We start from the raw sequence: 21352 nt of genomic DNA, 5'->3' as shown, positions 1-21352 counted from the left end.
AGTTTCAAGATCAAGTAAGGCACCTCTCTGTCCCGGCCAGAAAGCTTTCGGGTCATCTTGACACAATGCCTCTTCCAGGAATCAAGCAAGAGCATCCAGCGACGCACTCTCGCCCGAGGCGCCTGCATACAAAATTCAAGATCAATTTCCAAATACAAAATTACAATCAACTTCAAGGAAGTGCAACAGTACTTACAGCAGCATAGTGCTCAGGTACAGCATCATATGATTTCCGGTGCGGAGGAGAAGCTACAGGGATGGTCTCCTCCACCTGTTCCCCGTCCGAGTTCTCATAGCGAAGGATCCGATCAGCATGGGGAATGTCCTCAGGATCAACCTCCTCCTCCTACATACAATCATACAATCATCCAATCATACAATCATACAATCATACAATCATACAATCATCCAATCATACAATCAATACCAGAATACAAGAATACAAGAATACAAGATACAAAGTTCTAAAGCTCACCGGCAGTATGAAGCGTACTGGTGGAGCCAGACTCCTCAGGAAGTCGTCGTAGCTACCCTGCCTGTGTACAAAATCCCTCCAAGAGCGGCAAACAACATCGCCCCTAGCATCCACATAGAGCCGGGCAAGCTCTTCATCCGACGCCAGCATGGACTCCGATGGGTCCTTGGGGACAAGTCTATCCCCCGAATTTGTGGTTGTACACCCCTGGAAGCAAAACCCGCCGCCCAGACAAGAAATGGGCACGAGCAGCCGAAGCAGGTACAGGCGCGTTGGCAAAAGGACGCCATACCACCTGCAAAGCAGACAACTCAGGCAACAATACAAATACAAATACAAATACAAATACAAGAGAGAAAAACAGTACAAAAGATTACCTCATCAGCAGGTAGAACTCTCCAAGCTCTGCGGGAGGTCGCTAAAAGCACCCTCCTGCGCACCGCTCCTATCCAAGAGGCAGCATACGGGTAAGCCGCATCTCTAGTACAATCCGGCGCCAAAGTCGGAAAGTGCTCCTATATCCAAATCTTTCAAGAAGCAAGCAAAACATTAGTCAAGTTCAAATACAAACATACAAGTACACATACAAAAAAAAAACCTACAGTCGTATAATTGGAGTTGATGTCACAAGACTCACAACTGCTATATTGGACTTCTTCAACTACCTTAACTTTTACACCCTAAATGGCAAATGTGAATATATGATCCCAAATTTTTGGCTGCATAGCTATGCATGCAATTCTGCATGCATATGAGCTTCAATGCTTCGTTTTAGTAGTTTCAACCTTCTTTTTTTAGTGCATTATTATGTTTCCTTTTTTAAAAAAATAAAAAAAATAAAAAATAAATTTAAATTTTTTATTACACATGTTTTGCAGAAAAAAACATCTCATTATTTTAGTAAGTTGGAAGCACACATAAGGAACAAAAAAATGGACATCTAAAGTAATTTAATGTTCTGAACATGACATTTATTTTCTATCTCCATCCTCTATTTTAGTGGTTGTTGCATCTTCTCTTTCTAGGCTTCTAATTTTTCAGCTTCCTTCCTTCCGGCTTCCACTTTTTTCGCTACAACGATCTCTTTTCTCTTTCTTTTTCTTACTTATTTGTAGATTATTTTTTGGTTGCTCCTGCCTTCAATTCTTCTTCAATTCTTACAGCCTCTCTTAATACCATATCTTCCATTTCTAAATCAACCTTCTTCTTTTGTTGTCGCATGCTTATTGAACTTTTTCTTCCTGCAGGAAAATCATAATGTTTTTAATTGAACATTATTCTGTATAAGTTGAACATAAGACTTGAGAAACTGAACATCACACAAAAGTGTTCTTGTTTATGAAAATATCATAGTTTAATTAATAAGTTGAATTTAATTGAACATGAGACTTGAGAAACTGAACATCACACAAAAATGTTCTTATTTCTGAACATCATCTTTTATAAATTGAATTTTATATTTTTTAAGTTGAACATGAAAAATTATAAACTGAACATGACAATATTTAGACAACGCCACTTTTGATATTTTAGTAAAGAATAACAAACATCTTCTTTTTACTGTTGCTGCTTGCATTTTAGTTGAACATGACTCTGTACATAATTCTTTATAAATTGAACATGAGACTTGAGAAACTGAATTGAACATCACACAAAAGTTTTAATATATATATTAGATTTATAAGTTAAATTTAGCTGAACATAATTTTGTATAAATTGAACGTAAGACTTGAAAAACTGAACATCACACAAAAGCGTTGAACATATCATAGTTTATAGGTTGAATTTAGTTGAACATGATAAATTATAAACTAAATGGGGATCACTTTTTAGTGGCATATTCATCTTACGAGGAAAACACCCAAAAACAAAGTATCCTTACACTCATCCACTAGCTTACACAAAATTCTCAGTGTATATTATCAAAGCAAACGCCATCAACAATTTTATAACTCCTGAAATTTCAATTCCAATACAAATCACACTAATTTCTTTAATAAGTTGAATTTAGTTGAACACGGTTCTTTATAAGTTGAACACGGTTCTTTATAAGTTGAACATGAGACTTGAAAAAATGAACATCATGCAAAAGTGTTCTTATTTATAAACATATCATAGTTTAATAAGTTGAATTTAGTAGAATAAAATTCTTTATTAGTTGAACATGAGACTTGAGAAACTGAATATCTTGTTATTATTAATTTCATCAACAATATTAATTTGAACATCTACTGTTACAATTTGAACATGACAAATTTTATACAACACCACTTCAGATCATTAAAAATAATGAACATCTACTTATAAAATCTGAACATGATTAAATTTCAAAGACACAGCAGGAACATTTGACATATATACCTTTACAACTTACACACAGAAGCTAGATTACTTTCATAGAGTTCATCATTTCCAAGGCCTTTAACTTTCGGCTAACTATTTTTAGGTCTGCATTTCAAGAGGAAAGTAAGTAAGCTAATCGTATTCACAAAAAAAGTGAACTAATATTAGTAAACTAATCGTATTTAACATATACGTAGTATTAGTTTTATATGTTAAATTTAGTTGGACATGATTTTGTACATAATTCTTTATAAGTTATATAAGTTAAATTTAGTTGGACATATTTTTTTATAAGTTGAACATGAGACTTGAGAAAATGAACATCACACAAAAGTGTTATTATTTGTGAACATCGTCTTTTATTAGTTGAACATGATAAATTATAAACTGAACATAACAAATTCAGAATTAATATTCAAAAATAACTAACACAACCACCAAGAACGACAATCCTAACCACAATATACTAACAACAATAACATTATCAAGTTACCATGTGTAGTTCATTCTACAATTCTGAACATCGAACTTTATAAATTAAACATGCAAGGTGATAGATCTGAAAGGCTGAAACACTAAAATTCACTGGAATTGAAGAATGAAACTAACAAAATCCAAATAAGAAAATTAATCTACAGAAATCAGAAATTCCTATTATAATTTTTGCTGAAACTGAAATTTAATCAATCAAAGAAAATAAGTTAAAAAGTAGAATCGAAACATTAAAAGTTATACCAGTTTACCGCAACTAATTGAACTACTCCATCTAAAGGAATCAAAAAAAACATTCAGATCTAAATAAAAATGGACGAAATAACTAATTTCGAACTAATATATTTTGTATATTAACACTTAAACGCAATTAAACTAAAGAAAAACACAAACAAAAATAAAAATGAAAAGAAATAATACCAGATTTCTTCGGCGTTAGCGACGACGTTCGGAGAAGCGTTCGTCGATGTTCGGAGAAGGCGTTAGCGCCGGTGGCGGAGAAGGCGGAGAAGGCGGTGGCTCGCGTGGGAGGTGGCGCGGTTGTTTGGTCGTAGCTAGAGAAAATCGACGGCGGCGACGAAAAGTGGAGGGGAGAAGGCTGGATTGTTTGGGAGGAGAGAGAAGGAGTGACATCAATGGAGGAGAGAGAGTGAGAGGTTTTTGATGATTCAGAAAATGGTGAGAGGTTAGAGGAGAGAGAAAATGGGTATTTTATATAGAATAGGCATGTGATTTTTTCCCCAAAAACACGGACGTTTAATTGCATATGCACGCATAGATGGGTGCATACCTATCTATATATTAATTATTAAATATGTGATCAACCATCCCATGCGACTCAGTTTGGGCCTATTTGCGCCTGACCCATATTCTGGCCCAATTATTAACAAAATGATAAAATATATCCTTTTAAGGAAATAGGGAGTATACCAGATTATCAGCCGGGGAACGATTTTGATGTACCAAATTAGAAAATTTGTTAATTGTTACCTAGTTTGTTAAAGATTTTTAATTACTACATATATCTATCTATCTATCTATACCTAGTATTTAAAAAGGAAGACCATAGATTATTATATGCATGACATGTGTCATCCCCATCTTTCATACATTAATTTATTCTTTTTCACATTTTTTTTCCTTTTGTTATTTGTTATACGTAGTATTTTACAGTTTCAACACCTCTTCCACTTCATCTTCCTCATCAATTTACCATTCAATTCATATATTTTTTTCAACTTTTAAATTCTAACTCTATCTAAAGCATATATTCTCACTAAAATCACAAGCGTTCAACAAAATTAGCACTTTAAAATATTGTTTATCAACCACTGTATATAATTGCCCGTTCATTGAACGAGCTCGGAAGCTAGTCTATAATAATTGATGTCAATTGCTACCTTTGTCCATATTCCTACCGGTTAATCCCCTAATGACGTCAAATGTGGCCATCTCTTGCAATCGAGTTCAAAATTTCTTGGGATTGGCCCAGGTCGGAAGTCTCCTAGCCCAATCTATACTAATATATTATAAACGTATATGTGCCACGTAGGTCTCTCCTTATTACGCCACGTCACTATTAACAAGCATCATGACATGTCAATGACAACCAAAAAGCATGTAGCCAGGTTCGAACACCGCACCTCATGAATTAAAAGTTACTCTTCTTACCATCTCAGCTAGATACAATATATGTTATATATTTCCATGTAAATACAAAATATAATATTTTTAAATGAATAGTAATAAATTAAATAAAAATGAATCCGAAAAAACAAAAGGGAATAAATTATTAAACTTATAGATGTACAAATTCTTCCGATCCCTTTCCATCTTATGCTTTGAAAACTTGTGGAAATAGAGTGTACTTCGTAATTATTAGTGCAGAAGAGAGAAACATTGATGTAGGTATAATAATCAACTAATTATGAAGAAAAGGAATAAACTTCTTTTTTTTCCCGGATATGGGGCATAGATTGTAAGGTTGTTTATCGGTTGTTGATCTCACACCACCACCGCAATCCGTTAATGACACCACCTGTACAGACACATATTTACAAAAAGTAAACCCCATTAAGATAAAACCCGGAGCAACCCCCGGGCCACACACTAGTTGCTAATAAAATGATGAAAGTATCCTAAGGGACCAATCTTGCCTTAATCAAGCCCATGACTAGTTGACTACTAGGCTACTAGCTTATAATATCACTATTACGGATTTAGGTTGTGTTTGGTTGTTAGAGAATTTACCAAAAATTAGAGGATTTGGTCAATTTAAAGGTTTGGCCAATTCAATCTTCTAATGTAGATGTCTGGAAGTAAGAATATTGAAATAAAGGATTGGGATGAATCCTCTAATTCAAAAAGTTGCTCCATGTAGCTTTTTCAATTAGAGGATTGTATGGGTAATTTAAAAAGACGATTTAGTCCTCAAGGTAAAATATGGTTGATATACTTTTTATCTTTTCTTTATTCACTTAATTTAGTACTTAATTAACTTTACTACTTTGCTTACCTTTTTATTTTAAATTTTATTTAACTAGACATTTCTCTTAAATAGATGATGTAAAATATAATAAAAATAAAAATTGAGTTTCTTATTTGAAATTAGTTTTTTTTAAAAAATCTTAGTCATTCCTATTTTGCAAATTAGACATTCAATCATTTATTTTCGTAAAAGTTGTTAATGGGGTTAACAAAAAAAATAAGTAAAAGACACTTAATTCTCATTGCTTAAAATATTACCACTCAAACACACAAAAAACACTTGACGGGAGATTACTACCCTACAAGCTCCAACCATTGACCCACGACAATTAACGAGCGAGCTTGCGGGTAACAATATCACTACTTCTACCAACAAAAGACCAAGAAATAGTATAAAATGAATTGGAAACATGATAAATATCATCTAAAATAAGGTGGAAATGGCTGTGCCCTTCCTCGTGCTTGCGGATTGCAATGATCACATTCACACAGTCACTCTCCACAACTACATTATCTTAGCCATGCTTTTGTCGCCAGATGCACCCCCAAGAGCACGACCTTTGCTTCAACCACTTTTGCTTCCCGCAGGTCTTCACAACTACATTTTCAATTTTATATGAATTTTGTTTAATTATTTTCATGTTACTACATTTAATTCCCCAAAAAAAAAAAAATCTAACCATACATATCCATATATTTAGCAATTACTAATTCTTTATAATTATATAAGTCAGTGTCCTTATTGGTAATTTTACACAATCAAAAGGTTATTATATATCAGCTATTTACCAAACACTTTTGCATAACTAGCTAATATCAACAGCTAGTCAAAACTGCTAATACAATCTGCTACAACTAACAGCTAACTGTTAGTTGTCAAACATGGCCTTACTCTTGATCAACATCATAAGTCATTTATTTTTAATGGATGCAAATGAGCTACAAAAGCAATAATAAATTTCAAATGGGGGGAGGGGATATGAACAAAAAAAACTTACACACAAGCGCTCAGTTTTAATCACCATGTCTTTACTTCAATGGTAGAAGCCAAGTTTTTGTCATCACTCCTGATAGTCACGACTCGCTTAAAAGACAACCCAACCAAAGAATAAAAATAGATCTGTAGCAATTTATTAATTTTTTTTAAGGTAAGATGAAATGATACCCGCACGAATTAATCATATATCTGTGCCCGATTTAACATTCTAGACAATTTAAAAGTCGGAGGATTGTAAGGGAAAATGTAACGATTTATTGAGAATAAGCGAATAAGCATATTCCTAATCTTATACGGAGTACCTTATTTGACTAGGGAAGAATAAGTACTTGTGCTACGTATATACGGAGTACTTCTTGCTTTTTCTTTTCGATTTTAATTGTAACATGTGCGAGTTAAAGAATAAGACAAAAGGCCAGTAGGTTTTGGTCCCGCCTTTATTTTTTGGTTCTACTACGAGGAGTTCCCACCGCCTTTGGCGAGGTAATCTCCCGTGGGAGTTTGCATGGGTATCTCGATGGGCAGCATCCCTCCCAGTTGAGATTTTTTCCATTCCCAAGGCTCGAACCCGAGACCTTGGTTAAGGAGCAAGAGGCCCTTAACCACTCATGCCAACCTCAATTGGTAAAACTAATGCAATGAGATTCGAACACATGACCTCATGTGTAAATGATAAGTTTCATTACCATCTTAACCAACCACTAATCATAGAGGGTAGTTGATGTTCAAGTAAATTGAGTGGCTAGATTAGCACGAAGTTTTTTTTTTTTTTTTTTTTTTTTGAAACTAGATTAGCCCGAAGTTTTTTTTTTTTTTTTTTTTTTGAAACTAGATTAGCACGAAGTTGGTGACTAGAGTTTTGATTAGAAAAGGTTGGTATAAGTACTTTGTGTAAGTCTCTTGTGAGACAGTAAAAGCATGTTTATAAAAAATCAAGACTTTGAACTTCTAACTCTTAAAATACTTCATATACTTCCTCCGTCTTTTAATACTCGCAATGTTTATTACTTTTATGTATGTCAATGCACAACTTTGGTCATTTGTATCTTTAATTCTCTTTATGCAAAAATTATAAAAAGTTGATATTTTGAAAACATTGAGACGTTTCTAACAAGATCTCACATGACTATGTTTTATCTTAAATAAAAAACACCAAAATAGTCAAAGTAAATTATATAAATAGTGTAAAAAATTCAAAAGTTGCGAGTATTAAAAACCGGAGGAAGTAATATTTTATCTTTTCTCTTTCGATTAAATCCATCACCAATAATATTTGACAACATTTATCAAACATTATCACTAGAAGAGGAAACATTTTCCCATCTCGGATATGTTTTTACAAAAATATATCAGACCAAAATAAGTTCGAATATGGTATTCATAAGTTTAAAAATGGTACTCACAAGTTCAAAAATGGTACTCAGAAGTTTAAAATGGTACTCATAAGATCAAAAATGGTACTCGAAAGTTCGAAAATAGTGTTCATTTCTCAAATATAGTATTCAAAAATTTCAAAATAATGGTGAAATTACCATCTAGCCCTCAGATATGCGTTTGGAAACACATGTCTAAGATAGGCCTCCCCGCCCTCATCATTAGAATATCACTTTGCAATTAAAACATCATCTCTAAGTCTCAAACATGTCATTTTGCAAATTTTTTTAAAATAAACAATATCATTTGTTGACATGTCAACAGGGGCGAAGCCAGATCTTTTGTATAAGGGGGGCTGATAATTTGTACAGGAGTACTTGTGTAATTCTCTAAAATAAAATACTAGAATTTAATACATCGTCAACTAATATTGTTTATTACTGTAACATGTAAATTTACCTAACATTCATGATATTTGAATTTATGGAACACAAAAATACTTTGGATGTTTTAAAAAAAATGTTTCAAGTAACATCTGCTAAATATCATTACGTAAAAATTAGTTAGGTAACAACAATAAAGTAACATTAAGTATTAACATATATTTATTTTGTAAAACACGATAAAAAAATAAAAAGATTTTTGAGAAACGAATGTAAGTCCATAATGGACTTCGCAAAACAAGGAATGGTAGATCTATCAAATTAAATAAAATGGAAAAATGAAAGGGGGGGAAATGGGAAAAAAATGCCAAGTAAAGAAGGCCAGCAGAATCGAACATGAATTCCCACCATGGCAGTATTTCCAAATTACCTACTAAGCTAAGTGAAATATATTGAATCACTACAACCTTTATTCTATTTCTACAATTTTAGGGGGGGCCATGACCTACCCAGGCCCCTACATAGCCTCGCCACTAATGTCAATTCTTCTATACATGAAATTGATTTTTCAATTAGTGTTCATGAACACCAATTGTTAAATGGTCTCTCTCTCTCTCTCTCTCTCTCTCTCATCTCTATGTACTTTATTGTTTTTTATTCAATTCTCTCTCTTGAACACCAAAAGTTGATGTTTGATATATTTTTTTTTGAGAGAAAAATTAATGCTTGATAAACATGCTCTAATATCCATAAAACCGCTAATATTATCATTAATGACAAATACGGCTCAAATCCCGCTCTTCTCATTCATCTCCAACATATATATAGCACATTACAATTAACCTAGTAAGGCTAAATAAGGAACTTAACATATTTAATGCTTTACAATATTAACAATAATAATACTCCGTATATTCCGTAACATCCCCCCTCAAGGTGGAGCATGAAGGTCTCGAATGCCCATCTTGTCTAAAAAAAACTCAAACTGCGCCTTTCCCAATGCTTTGGTGAATATATCTGCCAATTGAACCTTTGTCGATACATACGACGGACAAATAATCCCTTCCTTAATTGCATCACGAACAAAATGACAATCTGCCTCAATGTGTTTCGTTCTCTCATGAAACACGGGATTTTGTGCAATATGTAATGCAGATTGACTATCACAAAACAAACTCATACCTTTCTTGTGCGCAACTCCAAGATCACTAAGTAGTTGTTTCAACCACTTTAACTCACAGGTCAATGCTGCCATCGAACGATATTCTGCCTCTGCAGACGAACGAGAAACCGTATGTTGTTTCTTGGTTTTCCAGGAAACTGGAGACAATCCAAGTAGCACAAACCAACCAGTCAACGAACGACGAGTTAGAGGACAGCTCGCCCAATCTGAATCACACCACCCTTCCAACTGTAACACACTATCAGAACGCAGAAGTATCCCTTGACCCAGACACTTTTTCAAGTACCTTACAACCCGCAGGGCAGCCTCCCAATGCTCCTCTTCCGGCGCTTACATAAATTGTGACAAAACATGAACAGAATACGCCAGATCAGGCCTTGTGATGGCCAAATAAATTAGACGTCCCACCAGACGCCTATACTTCTCTCCGTCCACCATCTTCTTCCCGTCTGCTAAAGCAAGCTTATGATTCTGCTCCATCGGGAAATCGGCAGGCTTGGCTCCTAACAATCCAGACTCCGAAATAATATCCAAAGCGTACTTTCTCTGACAAGCATAAAAATCAAGACTACTACGAGCCACCTCAAGTCCGAGAAAATATTTTTAAGCACCCAGATCCTTCATCTTAAAACATTCACTCAAATATGCTTTAAAACTTTCCAACGCAAATGTATTATTTCCGGCAATAATCATATCGTCGACGTAAATAAGTACACTTAGTTGGAACGTACCTTTGGAGAGAGTAAACAAAGAATAGTCCGATTGCGATTGTCGAAATCCATAGGACATCAAGGCCGTAGATAATTTTGCAAACCAACATCGGGGAGCCTGCTTCAATCCGTACAACGACTTTCTCATCCTGCACACTTTATCACAATTATTCTTCTGAAATCCAGGCGGAATTTTCATATAAATCTCTTCCTCCAAGTCTCCATGTAAAAACGCATTATGAACGTCCATCTGGTGAACCACCCAATTCTTAACAGCTGCAACTGCCAAGAAAGTACGAACAGTCGCCATTTTTGCTACAGGGGCAAAAGTCTCATTATAATCCAACCCCTCCTCCTGATGATTACCCAAACAAACTAACCTTGCTTTCAGACGCAAAAGATTCCCATCTTCGTCTCGTTTCTCAGTATACACCCATTTGCTTCCAAGTGCTTTCTTTCCCGCTGGCAGACTTTCTAAGGTCCAAGTACCTTTCTCCTCAAGAGCATCGATCTCAGCGGCCATTGCTTGTCTCCAACCTTCATGTCGCATAGCCTGTTTAAATGTTTTAGGTGTCTTTTCTGCCTGCAAAGCTGCAATAAAATTTCTGTGTTTGGACGAAAAACGGTCATAATTAACAAAATATGTGATAGGATAAGGAGTACCTGAGGATGATGAGGTCGTAGGTGAGTGTGTAGAGGCACTATATTTTTTCCGTATGGTATGGAGAAGATGCCCCCGTAGTCTCGTCGACTGAAACTTTTCTCGCTTGCCTCTTCCCAACTCCTGTCCTGTATTCTCCCGTATACCCTCATCCCTCAACGGAAGTGTCAGTTCCTCACTCCCATTCTCCCTAGTCAGACCTTGCAAATCAGAAGCACACCCCTCTGACCCCTGCGCAATGCCACGCTCAACAGCAGCAGCACGCTGCCTCGCCTCACTGCCCGCATCACTCGACTCCCCCTGCGCCTCATCAGCAGTGAGCAGCGCCCCTTGCGCCTCCTGCTCAACGCTAGGCACCCCACTCGAATCATCATCAAGACTTGGTGCACCCAGCTCACCCAACACTCCGTCACTCGCAATCCCCACCTCACGCTCAGCACTAATCTCTTGAGCCCAATGGTCGAATGTATCAATGCCCCCGCACATGTATCCATCGTCGTTATTTTGATTGTGCACATCCGACGACTCACTCAATGTATCCACATACGGAAACACACTTTCATGAAATTTGACATCACGAGAAACGAAAAATTCCCGGGTCTCTACATCATACAATTTCCACCCTTTTTGCCCAAAGGGATAACCCAAGAACACACATTTCCGACTTCGCGACTCAAATTTGTCACCCTTACTCCTTTGATTATACGCATAACATAGACAACCAAAGACACGAATATGAGTATATGGAGGCGGTTTCCCAAACAACATTTCATACGGAGTCTTATTCTCAAGTAGCGGTGTAGGAGTGCGATTAATTAAGTAACACGCAGCCATGACACACTCCCCCCAAAACTTTTCCGGCAAATTACCTTGAAAACGTAAAGCTCTCCCAACATTCAAAATATGTTGATGTTTACGCTCAACTCTCCCATTCTGTTGAGGGGTCCCAACACACGAAGATTCAAACAACATGCCATGCTTAAAAAAATAACCTTGCAGACAATTGAACTCCGTACCATTGTCACTACGAACGACCTTAATAACTTGATCAAATTGACGTTTAATCATAGCAACAAAATTAAGGAACATCAATTCAACTTCTGTTTTATTGCTAATTAAATAAATCCAAACGCCTCTTGAAAAATCATCAACAATCGTTAAAAAATACTTGGCTCCACAAGACGAAGGTGTCTTGTAGGGACCCCACAAATCAATATGAACTAACTCAAACATTCTACTAGCATGTTTTTCACTAACTGGAAAACTCTCTCTATATTGTTTTGCACGCGGACATACATCACAAATATTATTATTCTTCCTAGTAGTATGACTCACAGGAGGTAGCAACTGTAATACTTTCTCCGACGGATGTCCCATACGCCGATGCCACAAGTCAACCACACAATCCACAGTAAACACCCGAACCGTTGGCACACCTCGAAAAAAATATAGGCCGTCCTGTCGATCACCCACGCCAATCACCGTCCTCGTCAAATGGTCCTGTAATACACATATTTTGTTAGTGAATTGAGCCGAACAATGTAATTCGTCACTTAATTGAGTTACAGAAATTAAATTGCAGTTTAAACTAGGCACGAATAAAACATTATTAAGCACAAATCCACCCTCTAATGTGACTGAACCATATTGATTCGAATTTGCCATTTGACCGTCTGGTAACACAACCGGCGAGTTTGCAGATGTTTGGATATTTCTCAAAATTGATATATTTCCTGTTACATGATTAGAAGCTCCCGTATCAATTATCCACAGTAAATCTGTGTTACCTTGCAACTTAGGTTGTGGCTTATTCAGAATTTCAATGATTTGATGCACTTGAGTCTCGGACACGCCCACAAGACCTTGCGTGCTACTGCCGAAAGTCGTGGCTCCCGTCTGAGAGCTGCTACTGCCCGTGTGCACAGCATTGGCACGAACAGCAGCAGGATGCTGTTGTTGTGCACCACGACCCCCTCTCCCTCGTGCACCTTCTCCTCTGCCGCCCCTACCAGGGCCTCTTCCACCCCTCTTCTTCTCATCCCACCATTCCGGGAAACCAATTATTTGGTAACAGCTATCCTCGTTGTGTCCTTCACGATTACAGTGATTGCAAAACTTCTCACCCGCATCACCAAATTTTGTGCCGGACTTGGCTTCAACCTTGAATGCCATAACAGGTTCCTTGCTCTTTCCCTTTGCTCGCATATTTTCGGTGCTTACAACCGTTTGATATGCCTCATCGACCGAAGGCAAAGGAGATTGGGCCAATAACTGAGCATGTATTGCTTCATAGGAGTATCCAGACCAATCAAAAAATGGTGGAGATGTTCTTCCTCACGTATCTCTCCAACTTGGCGAGCAATATTACAAGTACAGCCTGCACAAGTGCAGCGAGGAACCCTCGCATATTGGACGTACGCCTTCCACACAGTTGAGAGACGGCCAAAGAAGTCAGTCACAGACTCGGTTGGGCTCTGTTTACATTCACTCAACGCCACTTTAATGTGACACACCCGTGTACCGCTCACCACACAATATCTCTTCCTCAAATGCTCCCACCACTCACCAGCAACATCAAAGTCTTCAACCGTAGAGCGCAGACTTTCCTCAATCGTGTTGGTAATCCATGACACCAACATCGAGTTTATAGCAATCCAGCGCTTCATTTTATTTCCCTCCTCCTTAGGTTCCGTAATTGTACCGTCAAGGAACCCAAATTTGAATTTCGAGATCATGCTACGGCGCACCGCTTTCGCCCATTCATCATAGTTCGCAGTACCCCGTAATTTGACCGGCGTGATAACCACCCCCGGCCCGTCGCTGGAACCAAGGTGATAGTCAAGATCAATCTCCACCCTAGAAGAGTCATCTCCATCCTTGCCCATGATGGAATGCGTTAAAAAAAATCACACGAAGAAGCCCTCGTTCGTTCTCAATACTCAGTGTTTGCGGAAAAAAATTAGGTCAAATAACCTAGGCTCATGATACCATGACAAATACGGCTCAAATCCCGCTCTTCTCATTCATCTCCAACATATATATAGCACATTACAATTAACCTAGTAAGGCTAAATAAGGAACTTAACATATTTAATGCTTTACAATATTAACAATAATAATACTCCGTATATTCCGTAACAATTAAAAAGCATAATTATACAATAACAAAGTCTAACTATTTGATTATTGTAGAGTATAGTTATTTGAGTACAAGTATTTGATCACAATGTCCAACTATTTTATTAAAAAGCACGGATATTTGCCAAGAAGTTGCTATTATACATAAAATTGTCGTATAAGTTTGTGGAAAGTAGTTTTGGTATTTTATTTGTAAAGATTTACCGAATACTAAAAAATAGAAATATAATTATCGTAACTAAACAAGTTGTTCAAATTAGATTAGTGTTTGTCGCGTTGCAACCAGAAGTGAAGATAAAATATTAGTCTTATACTCGTCTCTCTTTTTCTTTTTTCTTTTTTCGGTAACTTTTGTGAAATACCGTCTTACCGAAAAGACCGCTTTGATTGCTTAATTAATTGGCTTCATTGGTTAACTAATTAGTTCTAATGCTTTACTAATTAGTTTCATTGTTTAACTAATTGGTTTTAGTGCTTAACTAATTAGTTCTCGTGTTTAACTACTCCGTAATTGATTTCATTGCTGACACCAAGGTGGCCTTTTGTGTAAAACTCACTTATATAAAAGTATGTATTCTTTTTTTCATTTGATTTCTTAATTATTCAAAGTAGTTTTTAATTCGCATGTATACGTAAAGTTATGAAAGAACAATGTAAAACTTTATATCAAGAATTTATAAATTTGAATATCAGTAAGTACTCATTCCGTTTCTTTATGTTCTTTATGTTTGGCCTTTTACATTTTTATTAACGACTAATTAATGTGCATTGAGATTTCTCTATTTGTTTATTTAAACAAGAAAAAATACGTTTATTTATAATGTTTTCACTATTTTCAAAGTTCTGATAGTGGGAAAATGAGAAAAATTTAATGTCCCAAAAAAAAATATGTGAAATTAAATTACCCAATGAATTTAATTGGTTAAAATAAGTATTTGACACAAATTTTGATAGAATATTAAAGCATTTATGTGATGATATAAAAGGAAATATAAAGAACATTTTGAGACATCCAAAAAGGAAAACGTAAAGAACAAAAAGAAACGAAGGGAGTAATTTTTTATGGTTAAGTTTTAAAGGGCGTATGATTGTCTTTATATATTATGACTTATGAGTAATGCTTAAGGGATATTTTTCGAAAAAGAAAAACTTTATTCATTGCTTTTTCCGTGTTTTAATATAGGTTATACTTTCTAAAAGCGTACGTATTTTAATATGAGTAACACTTTTTATTTTTGACATGTTTTTCTCCTACTTTATTATTTTTTTCCTTGCCTCATACTACTAATTATATTAATCTTTCTCTCACTCCCTAATCCCTAACCTTACTCACATTATATATTTTCCAAATTAAATAATTCACACATAACCAACTTATTACCATAAATAATTAACCGGATACCCATTTACAATTACCTTAAGTCTTATATGTGACCAACCACAACATCAACTTGATGGTGTGGCATGTTCACACTTATAAATAAGCCTAAAGTGTTTAAAGCCCAAAAAATAAAGTAACATTGGCAAAGAATATAAAGTAACATCAACATAGAAAATAAAGTAACATCAGCATATACAAAGAATTAACCTCTAACATAAAATTGAAGAAAATGTAATAAAACAAGAAAAGTAACAGCGAAAACAATGTATGAGTAACACTAGCATAGAAAGTCAAGTAAATCAGTTATATATACAAGAAACCTCTAACATGAAATTGAATAAACTGCAATAACGAAAAGGTAACACCAACATAAAAAGTCAAGTAACACTAGTCTATATAAGGAACCTCGAACATGAATTTCAAGAAATTGTAGTAAAACAAGAAAATAACAACGAATACAACGTATAAGTAACATTATCATAGAAAGTCAAGTAACACCGATCTATATACAAGGGACCTCTAACATGAAACTGCAATAAAACAAGAAAAATAACAACGAATACAATGCATAAGTAACACTAGCATAGAAAATCAAGTAATACCAATCTATACAAGAAACTTCTAACATGAAATTCAAGAAACTGCAGAAAAACAAGAAAAGTAACAACGAATATAATGTATAAGTAACACCAACATAGAAAGTCAAGTAACAAGCGTCAATAACTTTTTTCATATTAGCTAAGCGCGTCACACCATCAAGTTGATGGTGTGGCTGGTCACACATAAGACGCGCTGTTACAATTAAATGACTTTTAGATTATATCGATTTAATGGAGTATGTTTTTATTATTATTCTCCTATACAATACTTCTTTTTTAAATGACACAATCATTTAGACACATTTGTCAATGCATGATTTCAAATGTTAATATCTCCAATTATGGATAAGAAAAAATTATAAAAAGTTGATATTAAAACAATATTACCGAGACGAATCTAATTATACCCCACATAAATATTTTTTTCTTTAAGTATAAAGTCTATAAATCACAAATGGAAGTCAAATGAGCTTGTGTGAATAGTGTCCAAAATCCAATAAGAATGGAGGAAATATATATATTGGTAAATATCCGTGATCGGAATTTCCTATTTTAATCGGAAAATCAATAAAGCTTTAAACATATTTCCACCTACCCTTATTTGTAGACTATAAATAAAACGAATATTATCTCTCCTACAAAATAGCGAGGACTACTTTCAATTAGCCTATCTAATCTAGTTCATATTCAACCCTCGCCATCTTCTCCTCTCAAACAAAATCTCCCATCCTTCAAAAAAACAAAAACAGAGGAACCCAGAAACCCAGAAACATGGCTCTGACAACAAGCACTTCATCTCTCCCATCAAAATTCCTCTTCCAAACATCACCCCAATTCAATTCTCCCAAACCCCATCAACCCACTTTCTCTCTCCCCAAAATCCGAGCCTCTTCTTCCTCCAAATCTCCCTCAACAACCACCACAACCACCAAACCGAAATGGTCAATCGACAGTTGGAAATCAAAGAAGGCCCTTCAACAACCCGATTACCCGAACCCGAACGAGGTCGATTCGGTTCTCCAGACCCTTGAATCGTTCCCCCCGATCGTATTCGCTGGTGAGGCTCGGAGCCTTGAGGACAGGATTGGTCAAGCTGCTATGGGAAACGCGTTTTTATTACAAGGTGGGGATTGTGCTGAGAGTTTCAAGGAGTTTAGTGCTAATAATATTAGGGATACTTTCAGGGTTCTTCTTCAAATGAGTGTTGTTCTTATGTTTGGTGGTCAGATGCCTGTTGTTAAGGTTTAATTCCTCTCTCTCTTCTTTTACTGTTGAATTGGATACAGATTTACTGTTTTCCTTTTTACTGTCTCCAAAACATGCTTTGACTATTAATATTTTGAATGCCGATACCATTGTTAAGGATAAAGATTAGTAATTTAATTGGATTATGCCCATTATGGGGTTGGTGGACTTCTTTTTGAGATGGGGTAGGTGGAAATATTGTATGGTTGGAAAAAAAAAAAGGGATTTTTTGTGTGTGTTATACGAATTTAGGCCATTAGTGATTGTGGTTGTTGGATACTTTTAATTTGAGTGGGAAGATTTTGGAATTAGTTGGTTGAATTGGATGATGTAGACATTAGTTTTTCCTGTCATTAGGTTGCTCTATGTCGTGATCATTGTGGTTCCCAACATGATTTCTTTGGATTATTTTTCCCGTCGTGCTAGAATATTGTGTAGTAATTTGTATGCTGAAAAGATAATGAAGGTGTTGCATAATTTGGTTTTCGCTATTGGTTAGAGACTTAGAGTTGATATAGAAGCATTGAACAAGGACCTAGTGATCATGTACCAGGGTACATAGAAACTGATGTTAGACTTAAATAGTGCCAACAAGTGAGCTTAGGGTCTTTCAATTTCTTTTAAGTTCAGCAAAAAAAAACTTTTTTTTTAGATGATTTAACACACAAATAGTTCTCTTAAGCAAAAATAAGTTAATTTAGTTGAACCAAATGGAGCCTTAAAGTTGTCAACAATAAAATATTCTCCCAGAGCCGCCTTGCAAACAAGTTCAATAGCTGCGGTAAGGCACAAATCTTCTCTGATTGAGTCAATATAGTTCTGGTAAATGTTTAATGTTTTATGTGTTCTTGTTTATGCCTTACTAAGTCATGTACTAGTATGAATTTCATGGGAGTTAATGAGGTGGGGTTATTATCAATAGAAGGCGCTTTGTTATTTAGCATAACCTTGGCAGAGATTATTGCAACTGGCAGTGGGAAACGTATATAGAAAATATTTTAATGTTTGAAGATTATGTTGTGTTGTTTAGGTGGGAAGAATGGCTGGTCAATTTGCAAAGCCAAGATCAGATGGGTTTGAGGAGAAGAATGGAGTGAAATTACCAAGCTACAGGGGTGACAACATCAATGGTGATGTTTTTGAGGAAAAGGCAAGGATTCCAGATCCTAATAGGATGATTAGAGCGTACACGCAATCAGTGGCAACTTTGAACCTTCTTAGAGCCTTTGCTACTGGAGGGTATGCTGCCATGCAACGCGTCACACATTGGAATCTTGATTTCACGGACCACAGTGAGCAAGGGGACAGGTATACTACCCCCCTCTACCAAATATGTGGTTTTCTTTTGGGACATATTCATTAATTGTATATAAACTGCATGTCCAATTCTCCATGCATACTTATTTTATAAGAAGGACCTTTGGTTTAGTTGCTGTTGTTAGTTGTTGGAAAATGGCATTGATAACTTGGGAAATCACGTTTATTAATAACTGAATGAACCACCTTCCTTTACTTATACGTGCTTCACTTTGACCGTGTTCACGAGGGTTTTGTCAACTTGGCTGTGCATCTTTAATGATGTTATTGATACTTGTTGATTAGAAAATCAGGTCTGACAAAGATTGACAATTGAAACAAGTATGTCTTGCTTTACGAGTTATTGATACAAGTTGTTGTTACAGACTTACAGTATGTCCATGTGGACCATATCAATGGGATTTCAGTCATGACTTTCTTATCAAATAAACATTAACTTGTTTTTGTGACGAGAGTATGTATGCCAAATTGCCAATGTACACTATTTGAAATGTTGTGCTTGTTTCACGAACTTTTGGTTAACGGTGTAACATTTGTTGTTTTACAATAGGTACCGTGAACTGGCACATCGAGTTGATGAAGCTCTTGGCTTCATGTCTGCCGCTGGACTTCCCCTTGATCACCCAATCATGACAACAACAGAGTTCTGGACATCACATGAGTGCTTGCTCTTGCCATATGAACAAGCTCTTACTAGAGAAGATTCAACTTCTGGCTTGTTCTATGATTGTTCTGCTCATATGGTTTGGGTAGGGGAGCGTACGCGACAACTTGATTGTGCTCATGTTGAATTCTTGAGAGGAGTTGCTAACCCTCTTGGCATTAAGGTACTTTGAGATACTCGTATTAGGTTAAGTTTTTTGCAGACTGGACGCGTAACTGACTAATTTTGTTTATGTGAATAATTTATTCTAGTATTGTATGTTCTGATAATGCCAAGTGTTTTTTGTGGTTTAGGTGAGTGATAAGATGGATCCTAATGAGCTAGTTAAGCTCATTGACATTCTAAACCCTCAAAACAAGCCCGGGAGGATTACAGTGATTACCAGGATGGGAGCTGAGAATATGAGGGTAAAGTTTCCACATCTTATAAGGGCAGTTCGTCGTGCTGGTCAAATTGTAACTTGGGTTAGTGATCCAATGCACGGGAACACCATCAAGGCTCCTTCTGGTCTCAAAACCCGCTCCTTTGATTCTATTAGGGTATGTCCTGTTTTATTTTTTCTTTTCATATAAGTTCAAATTGATATTCTTATACTTCTGTAGTACTTGTACTTCTGACTCCTGTACAGTCTAATTAAGTTCTCTGTGAAGCTAAAATTGCTATATGAAGTTATGTAGATAATTTAGCATGTTGATATCATCTGTACATCCCATCCAGTTTGCAAATTCTGAATCGTAAAATGAAGTTTGTACAAGCATACTAGATGACTTGATCTAAGAAAGTTAGCAGTGAGCTGGGATGAATTCTGTACAAGCATATTTGTAAATTTTGAAGGGTAATGGGTTTATAGATGAAAACATCACAACATATGTGTCACCAGAGTTATTCTTTCAGTTTTGACGGTGTCAGAACCTGGTTATTCGAAACTTTTCTCAAGTTTCTACGATTTGTAGGGAGTATTTATTCATATGGCGTATGTAACCGTGACAACAACGTACTTAGTTTTTAAGCTAATTGTTGCTATAAGTTTTTTAAGCTAATTGTTGCTATACATTGTGATTTATGGCTATATCTTTTGGACTTGAAGTTGTACAGAAACTGACAAAATGATCATTTTATTTTTTGTGATAAAGGCTGAACTCGGAGCATTCTTTGATGTTCATGATCAAGAAGGAAGCTATCCTGGAGGAGTCCATCTAGAGATGACAGGTCAAAATGTGACAGAGTGCGTAGGAGGTGGACGTACCATCACATACGATGATTTGGGCTCTCGTTATCACACCCATTGTGATCCAAGACTCAATGCTTCCCAATCTCTAGAACTAGCGTTTAATATTGCAGAGCGTCTTCGTAGAAGAAGATTGGGAGCTCAACGTAATCTAGGCTTTAACGCTCTCTAAGAAGTTGAGTATGTCTCGAAAATTTCTTGCAAATTGAGTTACTTCAATTTTGCAGATATATTTATTAATATCAAAAAATATGTATGGTGACCATTATGCAAAACTCGTAGAGATCATGTTTTTTGAACAATTTGATTTTCCTGTTCTTGGATTAATGTTTGTATGATTTCAGAAGCTATAAATTATAAGATTTGTACTGTATAATTCACTTTTTATTTCTGAATAATGGTGCTTCTCAGCATGCATATTAACTTTATTAGATATTGTTCCGGTGTTGAAGTGGATGAAACAATGGGCTTCGAATGAAGGCCCCTTTTGTGTGTGTTGAAGATCTTGCTAGCTCGAATGTGTTGTGTCCAAATCAACCTGCACAATTTACAAGTTACTAGCCTCGGGGGTGTTTCCGAGGAAAGCCCTTCGATGCCTAACTAAGAACAATGCTCGGATTCTAGAGAGAGAAGTTCTCTAGAAGAGTAGTCTTAAGGCGTGAAATGGACGTACCT

The 21352-nt window shown here is 35.9% G+C and overlaps 1 protein-coding gene and 1 long non-coding RNA gene across 2 annotated transcripts; one reads left to right on the top strand and one right to left on the bottom strand.

Annotated features, from left to right (window-relative positions):
• Positions 1-1214: 1214 nt before the first annotated feature.
• Positions 1215-7401, bottom strand: LOC130459550 (uncharacterized). The gene is made up of 4 exons (XR_008919021.1): positions 6796-7401; positions 3731-6395; positions 2837-2923; positions 1215-1716 (listed from the first exon to the last, which is right to left on the bottom strand). It is a non-coding gene; the product is annotated as an uncharacterized lncRNA (long non-coding RNA).
• A 9410-nt stretch (positions 7402-16811) lies between these two features.
• Positions 16812-21110, top strand: LOC110802503 (phospho-2-dehydro-3-deoxyheptonate aldolase 2, chloroplastic). The gene is made up of 5 exons (XM_022007922.2): positions 16812-17465; positions 18499-18776; positions 19336-19612; positions 19743-19988; positions 20583-21110. Exons 1-5 carry the CDS (start codon positions 16995-16997, stop codon positions 20847-20849), a joined length of 1539 nt encoding a protein of 512 aa, XP_021863614.1. The 5' UTR covers positions 16812-16994; the 3' UTR covers positions 20850-21110.
• The last annotated feature ends 242 nt before the right edge of the window (positions 21111-21352 follow it).

This window comes from Spinacia oleracea, chromosome 4, assembly GCF_020520425.1.
Source record: "Spinacia oleracea cultivar Varoflay chromosome 4, BTI_SOV_V1, whole genome shotgun sequence".
NCBI lineage: Eukaryota > Viridiplantae > Streptophyta > Magnoliopsida > Caryophyllales > Amaranthaceae > Spinacia > Spinacia oleracea.
This window is presented reverse-complemented; position numbering and strand designations above follow the sequence as displayed.

What these genes read in the sequence shown, in the direction of transcription:
- LOC110802503 (XM_022007922.2), top strand. Translation starts at nt 16,995, where the DNA reads ATGGCTCTGACAACAAGCACTTCATCTCTCCCATCAAAATTCCTCTTC. An exon ending in GTCAGATGCCTGTTGTTAAG is followed by an intron (nt 17,466 to 18,498) that starts GTTTAATTCCTC and finishes TGTGTTGTTTAG; the next exon opens with GTGGGAAGAATGGCTGGTCA. An exon ending in CTAACCCTCTTGGCATTAAG is followed by an intron (nt 19,613 to 19,742) that starts GTACTTTGAGAT and finishes TTTGTGGTTTAG; the next exon opens with GTGAGTGATAAGATGGATCC.